The 14,615-nt window shown below is 46.2% G+C and overlaps 1 protein-coding gene across 2 annotated transcripts in view; it reads right to left on the minus strand.

Moving 5' to 3' along the window:
• DNAH10 (dynein axonemal heavy chain 10) overlaps positions 1–13,184 on the minus strand; it is a 66,319-nt gene extending 53,135 nt beyond the window's left edge. For both annotated transcript variants that reach the window (XM_044440640.1, XM_044440639.1), the window contains exons 1-13: positions 12,965–13,184; positions 11,567–11,653; positions 10,259–10,401; positions 9,275–9,383; positions 8,204–8,319; positions 6,772–6,973; positions 6,182–6,339; positions 3,715–3,945; positions 3,067–3,257; positions 2,595–2,793; positions 1,646–1,840; positions 1,221–1,391; positions 166–342 (exon numbers count right to left, since the gene is read on the minus strand). In XM_044440640.1, the coding sequence (XP_044296575.1) occupies positions 166–342; positions 1,221–1,391; positions 1,646–1,840; positions 2,595–2,793; positions 3,067–3,257; positions 3,715–3,945; positions 6,182–6,339; positions 6,772–6,973; positions 8,204–8,319; positions 9,275–9,383; positions 10,259–10,401; positions 11,567–11,653; positions 12,965–13,184 (2,199 nt within the window). The remainder of the gene's footprint in view (positions 1–165; positions 343–1,220; positions 1,392–1,645; positions 1,841–2,594; positions 2,794–3,066; positions 3,258–3,714; positions 3,946–6,181; positions 6,340–6,771; positions 6,974–8,203; positions 8,320–9,274; positions 9,384–10,258; positions 10,402–11,566; positions 11,654–12,964) is intronic.
• Positions 13,185–14,615: the final 1,431 nt, after the last annotated feature.

Raw genomic sequence — 14,615 nt, forward strand, 5'->3', positions numbered from 1 at the left:
CTTATCTCCTGATCCTCAGTCCAATGCAACTTACAAAGCAATTCTTAAAACTAGTCAAATTATTCAACAACTGCCCATCCTCAAAAATGACCCTAGAATATTCCAGCCTTCCCAACTGCAAAAGTCACAGATCTCTGATTGGCTAGTCATGCAACACGAGCTCACCTCTTTTCCATGCTCACTAGACAACAGTTCCTCTACTTCTTGAAATCGAACAATGGTATGCTTGATACGGTAGAAAAGAGACCGTGCCCAATAAATTGCTCCTGCTGCTGGAGGATGATTCTTACACAACGGTGGGCTGTTGAGATTACTGGTAAAGATGTTGTTAACGATGTCAACCTTGGAGTAAGGCAGACAAACAAAATCATCCATAGGCTCTCCCTAGCTACATTACTTCAGTTCTCTGCTATCAGCTAGATCTTCAAGGTTTCAGATCAGTTCTCAATGGAGGACATAAGGTGGGCAGTTCTGGGACCTGAGGGAGGAGGCTGCCAGTTCAAGGGGGTCAGAAGCAGGGGGCCCACTCTAAACCAGCCAAGAAAGATCAGGAGAACAAGGGACAGTGGGGTGGTCGAAGTTAAGCAGGGGTCGAGATCAAGGTGAGAAATCAGTGACCGCCAAGCAAAGACCAGCTGCTCAGACCGAGGAGCTCTTGCAGCACGGAGCTCAAGCTGCTGGGTTGGCAGTGGCACATGGGCACTGGTGGTACTTGAAGGAGGGTGACGAGGCTGGCTGCTGTGAGCCCCCAGCCTCCCCGTTCCAGCACCTGGACCCTAGGCAATGGGAACGCTAGTCTCATTCTGAGGGTGCCTGCAGGGCCAGCCTCACCGCTGCGGCAAGCAGCACAGCTAACCGATGCAGCAAGAGAAAGCAACATGGGGCAATGATAGGAAAGAGGTGACTGGCCCCTGAAGTCTTAGGTTAAGACGGTGGGGTGGGTGCTATTGCACCATACAATGAAAACCCACAACACACACACACACACACCTCATGCCAAATGCCCGCCATGGCAAGCACTTTTACCACAAGATGAGCTACAGGAACACTAACCCCTGTGGCTTCTCATTATGGGCAAACTGGACCACTGACTGGCAGCTGCTCTTCTGGGTTTCGTGCATGATCCTTTCTCAGGCCTACCTGGAGGTGCCGGGGATCAAACCCAGGCCTTCCTGCATATCAAGTCTGCATTTGGACGCTAAGCCACAGCTCTGCCCTACCTCTTTGCAATATTGCACCAGGATATCATTGAACTTCATCATCATCTGCTTGTTGATGGCCTCTCGAGAACGGATGTGCTTGAAATTCAAGAGCATATCAAAAGCGGCTTCTGCCGAACGAAGCGTCTTAAAAGATTCATCAATGAAGCTCTTTGCTTCTTTTTCGATATCCTAAAAATTAACCAAGGCAAGTTAACGCCTAAAAAAATACCAGACCATTCCCTTTCCCGGATAACAAGCAGAGGAGGTGTGACTGACACAATAAAATCCACAAGGTCATTTCAAATGTGAGCTGCCCTTTCACATCACAAGACCAAATGCAGCTTCTATGTAAGGCCTTTAAAGTTCAGGAGTTCTCACAGGGAGGCAGAGGAGAGTCTAAGGAACAGCTAGAGAAAGAGGAAATCAAAGTCTCTGCTTCTTACCGCAACCTCCAACTTAAACTCTTCCATAACCAACTTCCACTGAGTTGCACATCTGATGTTGAAAGGCTCAAAAGAAAGAACCTCCATCGGGCTGACGAGGCCATCAACTCTTCGTAAAACTTCATCAATGCGCTTTGGATCCCCAGTGACAGCTTTCAATTCAGGACCAAAGATGTTGTTAAACTCCTCCATTACCTGTTGTAGTGCAGGTAGACGTTAATTTTAGCGGCTTCATTCCAGGAAGGAAGAAAAGCAATCCCAGAGCAGCTGGAGGATGCAGGCGAGAAATAAAGCGGCACCGATGTCACGCACGCAGCAGCTGACAAAACTGCCTTCCCCACCTAACTAGACGAGGAAAAATCTTTGCAGTTTTTCACTGCAGCTCCCAGCATGACTCCACCCATTACACTCTGCTGGCTGGGGCACGAAATGGTTGTAGACCCTCTTTCTTGCACACTATTGTGCTCTAATCCAACCAGGAAGGGAAAAGAAAACACCTGGGATTCTAAAAATGGGGCAGACAACTTGGGGCTCTCTCGATATTTTGGCCTAAAGCTCCCACCAGCCATAGCTATCACAGACAATGGTGAGGGATGATGGGGAGCTGTAGGCTAAAACATTTGGAGGGCCACAAATTGCCCAGCCTTGTTCTAAGAGCATGGGGCAACTCTGTTTATCGGGGGGGGGGGGCAGGCCAAGTCTCCAATGTGCCTCCCTCCCAGTGGAAGTCCCAGACGTCTCTGGACGTTCTGCCATCTCAGAGTGGGTAGACTGAGTCTCAGTGTACTGTTTTTCTTATTTATTTCATTGATATGAATGGTGTTGCTGCGACATTAAATAAAATTGGCTACCTGGGAACTACATCACACTTTAGGAATCCCTGAAGCAGGGCCTCAACAAACTATGTCAACTCATATTCTTTTCTTCTGCAAACCAAACATACCCTTACCTGCAATACAGAATAGAGGTCTTGACAGATTGTAGCCATATAATCTGTTTTTTCAAACAAACGTTTCCTGTCAAACTCCCATCGAGCGTCTCTTCCCGAAGCTTCGATTTTGGCACGGATGTCAAAGTAAGACTCCTTCCAAATCTGGAGAGTACGTTTGGCATCCGTCATCTTCATTTTTGCAAGCTGCCTGTCTTCCCTGAGAGTCCATAAAGCAGAGCAGAGCAAACGTTTGCCAAAATGAAAGAAGACCCAAATGCGCTTGGGATCAGGGGCGTCACCAGTGGACTCAGGCATTTAGCAAGTCCAGTCTTTGGAACAGGAGAGAAAAGCACGTTACACTCCAAACACGAATGCTATCAGTGCAGATGTAATGATGGCTAATGTATATCAGGAAAGGGGGGGAATTCATACTTGAGGGGGGAACAGATAAAACCTATAGCCCAAGTTCAGACGAAGAAGCGTCACGTACTTGAACAAAGTCCGCAGATCCACGGCCTTGCAGACCCTTGCTGAGATCTCCCAGGCAATCCGCTCCATGAGGGGGATCATCCGCTCATCCTTGTTGTAATGCCGCGAAATTATCCACACCATTCTCAAGGCATTCATCAGCGAGGGAACTGTATCCAAGACGACGCTGAAGCTGGTGCCATGGGTTAAGTTCTTTGCAGGGGAAAGCAAAGGCGTGCTTCAAATAAAGGCCAGTGTGAGAAAGCAAGGTGCACATTTCCATGACCATCTAAAACAGATGTACAGTTCAAAGGAAAGGAAGGCAGAGGGGTGGGGAGTACATGGGGAAGGGGGTGCTACTCAGGGTCTCCAGAAGATGAGGACTGGCTTGAACAACTCCTACTGAACTAAATAAACAAACATATCCAAGCTGCACAGAGAGATGTTCAGAAACTAGCCGTATAAGCCTTTTGCAGCAAAAACAAGAAAGGCTACCTTAAGGGTAACACGTTTATTCTGTATTAGCTTTAGTTGGACTACAGCCCACTGCATCTTCCAACCATGTCAGAATAACTTGGTTACTTTTAAGACTCTTTGTTGTGTCTCCTCAGGAAGGAGGTGTCTCCTCACGCCCCTGCCTTTGGGGGATTTCCGGCTGATGAAGACATACCTTCAGGTGTCGTTCAAGAGTCGAAAGGAACCTCACGTTGTCCACTGCCTCCACGTGGTGCTTGCAGAGCTCGTTTAGGACGATCTGCAGGTTTTCCACGATGCCGATGTTGGCAGTGTCAAGCACCTGCAGGACCTTCTTGAATAAGGGCAGCTTGATCTGCTCAGTGAGGGCGCTCAGCGCTGCGTTCCTCTCACGCCAGAGGTCAATCTCGGCTAGCGGGCTGTTTCCCTGAGGGAAAGGAGACCAGGAATGTGGATGCGCAACCCCCTCTCAGGATGCTCTCGGTTTTCTTCCCGGGCACCTGTTTTAGCAGTCTTGTGTCCGGCAGCCAATATACAACTGGGAGGATTCTGGAGCACCTGATATAGAACAAGCTCAGATGGGGTCACGCCAAATCCATTTTAGAAAAGGAAAAAGTCCTGGAAAAGGGAGTAGGAAGTGCAGCTGCAAACGCTTGCTGTTATGTGGTATAACATATATGTGCTTACTGAAGACTATGGAATGCGCTCCCCGGAGAGGTCCACCTGGTGCTGACTCTTTACTCTTTCCGGCGCCAGGTAAAGACCTTTTTATTTACCCATCATTTTAATAATTAAATTAATAATTTTAATAAGAAATTAATAACATTTTATAGTCACATTTTCTTCTTTTCCTTTCTTTCTTTCCCTTTTTTAAAATAAGTTTTATTTGAAATTATAATCCTAAAAAACTAAAAAAAAAAAACTAAAAACAACATCCATCATCAAAAACTTCAGGTCTGCTGGGTCAGCCCCCAAATCTTTTCCTTCTATTTATGATAACTTATAAACATACGTAAATCTATACAAAGTCCCATTTATCTAGGCAATAATAAAAAGAGTCCCAAGTTTGATAGAAGTCCTTCTTTTAATCCTGAACCATTATCATCAAATGTTTTAATGTTTATTATTGAATATTTTAACTGTATTTTATATAATTATTTAATTGCCGTAACCCATCCTGAGGCTATGCAAAGGATGGGATAGAAATGTTTCAAATAAATAAATACTACAACCTCGCTACAAGAAAAGGCTGAAGTGCTCTGGGGGGGGGGGTTAAAATATCGGTACTGGAAGGACATGATCAGAGCCTTGAAAAAACAATCGTCTTCCTCCTCTCCTAACTTGGGATGCAAAGTGCACCTCCTTGCCAAAAGGAGGCCAGAAACGACAGCTCTTTTTGTGGCCCGTTTGGATGCTCTCCTCCATGGGACATACAGCAAATACCCGGTCGAGTTTTCCCTCATCAGGGTCAGGTAAATTGCCAGGTAAACAAATGCTGAATCTGTGGATGGAGGTAATACTGAAATGGCTGACTTACCTTACTGCACAGACAGAACCATGCCAACCTATACATGCTGTTATGCGTCCACTGGAGGAGACTCCAATTCAGTGCCAGCATATAACCAAGCAAGAATAGAGACTTTATTTATTGCCAGCGTTTGCATTTGTATTTGTAAGGAAGGCTTTCTGAAACAGCGACATTTTCCGCACGCACTAAAAATGACAGTGCCAGAACCTGCCTGACCAATAGAGGCGGGGAATTTCATAAGAATGGAACTGCCACAATATTCACACTTTACAGTGCTATCAATATTAAAAAGAAGATAGGAAGAGGGGAAATGGGACAGAAGATTTGCTCAGCGACTTATCCCTCAAATACCAAGGTGCCCAGATTTAAAACATACTATAATTTAGGCGTCAGGCACAAACACGTCTCTTTTCTCAGGCTTTTAGAAACTGCTAATGTTCACATTTTTTACTTTGAACAGGTATTATCTGCACTGCCTGAGTGGGTTGTAGCTGTTCCAGTGCATTTTGTTAGTGCAGAGGCTTTAGAAATTATTATTCTGAATTGACATCACCATAACCTGCGTTTGTCTTGTTACTCTGTTGGCCACTGCTGGAACAGGCCACGAGAGAAGGCCTTCCATGCCCTCCCAGGAGGCATCTTTCTGGCTACTGTGAGAGCCCAGTTGCTGGATTAGATGGTTGGATCCAGCAGGGCTTTCCCAACATTTGAATGTATCCAAGAGCAGGGGAATCACAGAGATTTTATGTTCAGTCCGGAAAAGATGGCAAGTGAACTAGCCCCAAGCCATTTTGGGCCTAGATTTCTGAATATCTCTTCCTATAAGAAGTTTCATAAAATAAATTTGATTTTATTTCCAGGGTAGAATGAAGGAAAAAATACATTTCGTTGACCTGAGCTTTGGCAGCAGCAAAGAGATGTGAAAACCGTATGACCTTGGCAGCCAGAGTGACTGAAAGTTTCTGGCTGTCAGACACAATTTTGGGATTTTGAGGTTGCTGGTATGACTTTGAAGAAGACACTACTGTGTGCTTGCTTCTGTCCTCTTGAAAGGTCTGCTCAGTTTCTGCATTTGTAAATGAAGAGATTATTATGGTAACATATCACACAATACAAGTTGTTCCCGCAGGATTACCTGGGGGACCTTTCTCAGCAGTCCTTCATCCACTGAGGATATCAACATGATCCAATTATTTACTTGTGTTTCCAGTGTCTCGACCACATCCCGATCATTGGCAAGGTCGTTCACGTCGCCTTCCAAGCATATGGTTGGCATTGCTAACTTTATTTCTCCTGTAGAATGAAAGTGTTGCCATTTATTATTACTCTGTGACACTTTTTATTGAGGTCCTTACAAAAAGAGGTCTTAGGTATCTTCCCTCAATTTTTTCTTTTCATAGTTACCCCATGGCAAATACTGCAAACACCAAAAGTTTTCCAGTTACCTCTTTCCTAATGAAAATAAACCTGGTAAAACTGCTTGGGGAAAACAGGTGCACGAAACATCTGCCCGAAGGAAGAACAGCAAAAAAGGAAGCCTCCTCTCCTATTTTCAAAGCAAAACTAGCGATGAGGCTAGAGAAAGCCTTGGACTAGTCAAATGTTCTCACTCATGATGAAAGCAGCAAGAATGTTTCCCCAAAGGGGGACATGTTAACTTCTGTCAACCTCCTAGAGAGCCTGATGATGATGATGATGATAACCTGAGATCAATCTGGGATTTACCTTCAATCTGCTGAATGGTTCTCTGAATGTGGCTTAGAAACTTCTGCATATTCATCAAGAACTCATTCCTCATGGTCTGAAAGCTGTCTAATGCTACTAACTTCTTCATCTTTACGGAAGGCTGTGGATTGTCACCCTCTGACGTTTCGAGTTCTGGGTAATCTGCATTATATTGGTTATGGCACATTGCCGGCAGAAAGACCTGAAAAGACAAGGGTTATTTCAACCACTTTCTTTTTGCTTCAGTATCAAATGTAAAGGGTAAATGCCTTGGACTCTTTCCACACCTTTACAGGCATCCAACTGTTAAAGGCAAAAATTCAAGAAGAAGAACGAAAACCCACACGTGTGGATCCCATTACAACTGTTGTCACCTTGAAAAGGAGCAAATTGACTTTTTCCCTTGCTGGCCCAAGTGCTCAGTATTTCAGTGTTGGATATTTCAAATGGCTATTTCTGTTTTTCTCGAGACCTACTGGCCGCTAGAGAAAAAGGGTAATGGACACAATGCTATGAATATTTACTTAAAAGTAAGCCCAACTATGTTCAGTGGAGCTTTCTCCCGGTGGGGGGGGGGGGGGGGAGAGGGTACAGAATAGCAGCCCAAGGATGCCTTCTTAGGGCACATACGGCATTATTGAGAGAAGAGAGGAACGTTTTACCCAGAATGATCCATGGGTTATTGTGCTGGGTATACACAGCCAAGATGAGAAATCAACCCACAGTTCACAAGCCAAAAACGCATTGGATCGTTCACAGTTAGCAAACCAAGACAGCTGGCTTCAGGCAGCAAGATTGGACCGGTAATCTCAACAATAACCCTTGATTGTGGGTTATTGTATTGCCTGCATCCAGTTAAAATATGCTTGTCACCACCTTTAGAGATGGGTTGAACCAATTAAGGTGGCATCCCCACTGATCAAGCATCACAAGCCAGGAAGTGAAGAAGCTGGTGTTCTTCATATGCTCTTTTCATCCCTTATTGAGCCTGTAGAGTTTGTATGTCATGTAAACTCTGACATTTTCAAATAAATAAAATTTTAATTATTTGTAAATCTTTGCCTTGGCATCACACTCAAGCCTCCCCATGGCTGCTTGGCATAATATGCTGCTAAGAATTCAGAACTACCTCTAAAAAGAAATGCTCAATCCTATTCTTGTGGCACTTGAATTAGATGTTTATGTTACATGGTTAAATCTGCTATTTCCTCCAAAGCTGTCATTTCTCACCTCATGAATAGAGAACGGTCATATTTTTACCCAGCTACTCGTTCTTTTGAACATACTAATGATACCTCCTGTTTTTTTGACATCAGAAACACTTTCTGTCAGAATTATTCAGTTCTGCTGGGAATGTCTGTAGTCTCAATATAACTGAATTTTGAGATTTTTTTAAGAGATGTTATTTCAAAAACAATCAGATCTCTCTCACCAGTGCAAACAGCTGCTTGAGCATCAACAGGGTGTTACTACTCAGCATCCCATACTCCAGCACATCTGGCAGAACATCATTTGCTTCGATCAGGTCATTGGGTTCGAAAATGGTTTCTAGGTAGCAAAAGAAGGTAGCAATTTGTTTTAAGGAGGGACTTCAATCCAACGCTCTTGATTAACAGGTTGTTCAGGAATTCATGTGCTGCATCTCTTCTGGGACTCTAGCACTTCAAAGAACCAGTCTGGAGCCTGCATATTTGAATGCTCTCTTTCACTCTCTGCACTCCTGGCATTCTGTACTTGTGATGTGGGGGACCATTCAGTCAAAGCAGATGTGCCTAAGAGCTGTACTCTGCAATTAGGAGAACCATACAAGATGAGGGCTTCCTTGTCTGTTGCACCCAGACTCTGGAATGCACTACTTTCAGAGTTACGATTGGTCTCCATTCTGTCTGCGTTCAGGAATGGGTGAAGGTATCTTTTTAATCGGGCTTTTAAAAATGCTACTGGTTTAAAGGTTGCTTCAAACATTGTAGGTATCCATCAATTATTATTGTCTTCAGAATTTTTGTAAAGAACCTTGATTGTTTCCAAGAAGTCAAAAGAGAAACACAACAAAGACAGAAGTATTTAATCTCCTGTATTAATGTCACTGGGTCAATCTTAGGCTGTAAAATAAAAATGGAAGCATACCAGAGATGGCGCCCTTGCATGCTCCCACTCATGCCCCAGCAACCTAGAGCAGCTGCCTATTCCTCAACTAGGGCTGTCGAACTAAACAGTGAACGAGCAGTGCAGGATGAACTAATTGTGCTTCATCCGCAACACAAAACTTTCTGACCGTCCATGTCCACGCAAAGTCTTGCCCATCATTTTTTTTGAAGGTTTTTGAGATACTTAAATCTCAAAATCCCTGCACTGAGAACAATGGAGTCAGCACATTTCACAGGGTGGGATGTCAGGCCCTCAGTGGCTATCCGAAGGCCCCCATCAAAATAACCAGGTCCCCTCTTAGCTTCAGTTTCTTTTCAGCTAAAACATTACGTCATAAGGCATCCTAATAAAATACCTGAAGTGTCTCTGAGAAAAAACACAGTCTCACTTTCCATAAAGTCTTCTGGAATGTCATCCATAGCCATGTGATAATACATGTTATACACTTCCTGCTTTACGATTTTCTGAAATGGACAGGGACAAACAAACAAGCTTAGAAAGAAGCAGAGGGCATGATTATTTGTAGCTCTTTTTCCAAATGGATTACCTATAATATAATCTTCATCCACACAGAACATAGTCCATGTGGTAAACCAGGCTCTAGAATCATCCAATGAGTATGAGATACACCTGGAGCCAGGTCCTGCAGGTGCCTCGCCAGGCTGCTTAGCAAGCAGGCCTGAAAACAGGGCTAATAGGAGCTATCTGTCCAACTTATCCAAAGTGAAATGTCAGAATAGGATTCCCAAAATCCATCTTGCACCTTTGTTTTTGAGTGTTTCCTCCTGGGCTTGGCCTTAAGTGGTAGCTCATGAGCAAGGAGAGTGAGGAACACCCCTTCAGGCAAGGACACTGGCCCAGCCCATTAGGACTCATGATCCCTTAGCGAGACATTTGAGTCTCCTCTGGAACACATCAGGAGGGAGTGTTGCATTTCGCAACTCTGTGCATTTATTTAAAATTCAGACTGCAACAGTTCGTGCACCTTGAGGAAGCAGCCTCTTATTAAAAACAAAATGGTGTAATTCTTTAATAAAATTAAGAAAAGAATTAACCTCGATTTTTTTAAAAATAGGTGAGTGTGGGGCAGAAAAAAAGGAAAAGTGAGCTTCAGTATTGACAGTATACAAAGAAAAGATTAAAAAGAAGCATAGGATACACTAACAAAAGGAAGAGGTTCATGATGGTATACATTGTTTTTAGTTCTGCATCTTCAAGTCTGCATAATTTTGATACAATACTGGCAGGGCTTGTTTGCCTTAAGCTTCACAACCCACATGCAGCACGTATATCTGGCTTACTGCAAATCCAGATGAGCACTGAAGAAAAACGGACTTACTTTATAAAATCGGCCTCTGGGATCCTGCATGCCCAGCTCACGCTCTATATCAGTCACACCTTCCCCAAAGGAGGCTACAGAATGGTCAGGCACAGGTTTTTCGCCACCTTCAGTCAAAGATCCTTTGCTTTTCTGTTCTCTCTCTAAAAAAGGTACATATCCAACGTAATGAACCAATGCAATTGGGGGTGTAATGCACGCAACCTATGCTAAGAACAACCATTCACAATTTCCCCATGGACCTTGCACTGATCCTGGAAATGCACTAGCAGCCAGTGTAATGGCAACACAATCGACATTACATATTCTGACTTCCTGGCCCCTTCTCAAGATCTTTCATATTCATTGAAATGTCCTGTCTTTAAACCCCATGTTAAATGCGTTGCAGCAGTCAAGCTTGGAAGCAATTAAGCTGCTTAAAGGTGCTTGCAGCTGCCGGCATGATCAGTGCCTCCTCAGACAAGGAGCGACCCCAAGATATGCACATGGGGGGGAGCAAGGAGGGCGATCCCATCCAGAACCAATTTCACATGACCTTCTGTGCTAGGTAGCCCCCAGCCCACGTGGGTTACCTCTCCCTCAGGTGGGTTCACTTTCAGCTGTTCACCCTCCTCCAACTGAACACTTCCTTTAAACACCAGTTCAAGACGTCTGCAGCCACCAAGGTAAGGTGGAAGAGAGAGAGGTGTAACAGGTCCATGCGTACTGGTGACACTGCAACCCAAACTTTTGCACTGAGGATCCTGAGGGTCTACTTTTCCCTGTAAATGCACTTCAGGACCAGCTCTGCTGCTCGGCAGAATGAAAGGCAGCAGATTTAGGTCATCATGAAAGCCCAGCAATGGCTTATTTATTTATTTAGAAGGCTTCTATGCCGCCCCATTCGCCGAAGCCTCGGGGCAGCTCACAATAATAAATAAATAGACTTAGAAGAGTTTACTCCTGTGTGAAGCAGGGTTTTGAATGACCCCTGGGCAAGACCCCCTCAAAGGACCCACTGCCTGTTCTCACTGCTTTGTCACCCACTGCTACAGTTCCTTGGTCTGTTCCTCATCATGCTTCTCACGGGCTTGACTGGGAGACAGCTCGTGAGCAAGCAGGCAAGGGCATCAACTGCCCCACCTTCTCACCAGAATGAGAAGCAGGAGAAGAAGTGGGCAGCAATGGGAAAGATGAGCAACAAGACGAGGGGGCTTCTGCCAGTGGTCCTGCTGCAGTGTTCACCCTCAGCGGATGCCTAGCTATGCCATCCCCCAACGCCAGGCTAATTTACTGGAAGGGCTTTTCCAAGTTGCTTCTGATACATACTTCCTTCTACAACTGAGGTTGAGGAGCCCACACCCAGCCTCTCAGAGCGATTATCTTCATCATCACCACCTTCATCATATGGAACATCTGTTTCAGAACAACAAGAAGGAAAAAAGAGAATGCTGTATTAGAATCAGTTGGGTTCTCCTCTCTGATCACAGGCAGAGCCGCATGGCTTAAAACTTGGGACTCATTTACAGAGCCAAAGTTCAGTGACGGAATGAATGAAACAATGCAAAGTTTGGCACATCAGAGCATGTACAGAATGCCTTTGCTGCAGTTGTGAATTCTAGGTTAACTTTAGCCATGGCCTCCCAAATAAGGTGCTAGTGCTAACAACATGGAAGAAACAACTATAAATTCTGACCTAGAAGTTCTGTAAGGAGAAAGAACTTGGGGCTGTGGTTAAAGTGGTGGGAACACATTGCTAAACACTCAGAGAGATCTTTTCCGTTGTCACTACTCTGCATAGTCAAGATGAATTTCAGGGATGGAGAAAAGTCGCAAGGCTGTGGTTACTCTGTGACATGGTAGGCAAGGGATTCTCTTTACAAACAGAAGTCCTCCTATCCTTACTCCACGTTCTCTATGAGGAAAGTTACCAGAATGAAGGAAGGGAGAGGAAGAGTAAAAAGTTGCTGTTTTCTCAGTGGTGAAGAATCTAGGTGCTCTGTAAAAGGGCAACAAAAACAAACAAAACAACAAGAAACAGAAACACTGTACATGTGCTTCATCCATCACATAACATCTAAGGAAGCTTTAGAGGAAGAGTTCAGTGGAGAGTCACAGAAGCCCGAGATTCAACCCCAGGCATCTCCTGGAAAGGCAGAGAGAAACTCCTGCCTCAGGCCCAGAGAGCCAGCGCTGTTAATCAGCCTGCAAGGGAGACCAGGTACCGTGCAAAATAGTCCAACCACAGGATGCAGGAAAGAGGGTGCAAAGCTGCGACTGCTCATTAATGGGAAGCCCAGGAGGGCTTTCTGCACCTGCCCAGAGGCACTCTAGCCTTATCCAGCCCGCACACCTGCACACACAGTTCGCTCAAGGCAGGTGTGCAGGAATGAAAGGGGGGGGGGGAGAGGAGCCAGGCTGCGGCTACGGTGCAAGCGGGGAGGAATGAGGCACTCTGCACATCCTCGGGCGCCCCTAAACCTCACTCCAGAGTGGCTCAGTGTCCCGCAGAGGTAGGAGAAAGGCACCGTCTTCAAAGCATTCTGCACACGCTCAGAGGCACCTTAGCCTTGCCTCACGCATCCCTCAAGAGCAAAGGAAACGGGCGCGAGGTCGTGGCCACTCAAGAGGACGAGCGGGCGGGGGCAGGCCGTGCTGCGAGGCGCTCTGCGCACGCTCAGGGGCGCCCGCGGCAGAGACGGGGGCGGGGCGGGGCGGGGCGGGCACCGATTTCGATGTCGATCTCGTCGAGGCGCAGCTCCGGGCGGAAGAAGAGCGCGGCGGGCTCGCCCTCCTCGGCGCTGGCGCCCTGGTTGAGGAAGTGCAGCAGCGCCTCGGCCTCCTCGCCGTCGTCGCGGTTGAGCAGCTCCTCGAAGGGCGCCGCGTCCCGCACGCCCAGCGCGCCCTGCAGCCGCTCGCCCACCCACTGCACGCGCACGTCGTCCATGGCCGCCGCCGCCAACCGCCGCCGCGCGGTCGCCCCGGCAACGCCCCGCCCCGCCCCGCCCCTCGGTCAGCGCGCGAGGGAGGGCCCGCGCAGGCGCGCAGGAAGCCGCCGCGGCGCGGGGGGAGCGGTGGCGCCCGCGTGCTCCTAGCAACGGGCGCGCAGAGCGCAGACGGGGCCCTCAGGACTGGCGTCCCGGAGGCTGGAAGGGCTGGGGAACCGTGGCTGAGTCATGGCAGGAAAACGGGGCCGATATGCGCTTTCGTGTTATCAGATCAAGTCTAACCGGCGCCCTTCCTCGAAAGCACCGGCTCTCCAAGCCAAGTCACTGTTCAGTGTTGCTGTTGCCTTAAGGCACTGGTTCCCGAGGCTGTATAGCAAGGGGACGGCATACAAAAACGTAAATAAATTTCCTCCTCACAAATTGAAAACCGAGATTCGGTCAGAAGCAAGGGCAGAGTTGTCTGACCCGTTAAGCAAGTTTCAGCTTTGTAGTCCTGATGTTTTGGACTGCAACTCCCATCAGCCCTTGACAGTATAGTTACAGATGAGCGAAAGAAATTGTAGACCAAGATATCTAAAGGAGCATCCCAAATTGCCCAACTCTGTCCTAAACGTTTTCCTTTACAATAAACTGCAGTTTTTGCCCACCCTTTGCCTTCGGTTGTCCTATGCATGACAGCAAACCACCCCATAGATGCCAAGAAACAATTGTACTAGCTACGTATTTACTTTGCATGAAGCATCATTAAACCCTGGCACTGAAAATAAATTTGGGGCTTTGCCTTGGCCATTTCAACCCTCCGAACCTTTGTAATCCAAGAGTACCCTAAGGCCAATACTTGTCATGTGCCATCAAGTAATCTCCAATTCATAGCAACCCTATGACCGAATGCCCTCCAAAATGTCGTCTTTGACTCTTTTTGCAATCATCTCACAGTTGGTTCATCCATCTTCCGCCTTCAGCTCTCCCTAGCATTGTCTTTCCAGAGAGACTTTGACTTTGCATGATGTGCCCAAAATAGCTTCAAAGTTGTTATTGTTGCTTTCAGCAAATTTCTGGCTTGATCTTGGACCCAATTGTTAATATTTCTGTCAGTCTTGGGTATTCACACCCAGCACCATGTTTCAAATGCATCCATTTTTCATGTCATCTTTTTCCACTGTCCAGCTTTCACACCCATATACAGTGATCAGGAATACAATCATGTGGATGATCTTGGCCTTGGTCTCCAGTGAAACAGCCGTACACTTGATTAACTGTTCTACTTTCTTCATTGCCGCCCTTCCAAATCTCAGTCTTCTTCTAATTTCTTCGTTGCAATCTTCCTTTGACTTGACGACTGAGCCAAGATGTGAAAAATCTTTAATTTCAATTCATGGTTGACCTTAAACCAATTACTTAACAGTGACTAAAAAGTTCCCTGCACATGC

Source organism: Varanus komodoensis, unplaced genomic scaffold (genome assembly GCF_004798865.1).
Source record: "Varanus komodoensis strain SLA01 unplaced genomic scaffold, ASM479886v1 scaffold38, whole genome shotgun sequence".
Lineage (NCBI taxonomy): Eukaryota > Metazoa > Chordata > Lepidosauria > Squamata > Varanidae > Varanus > Varanus komodoensis.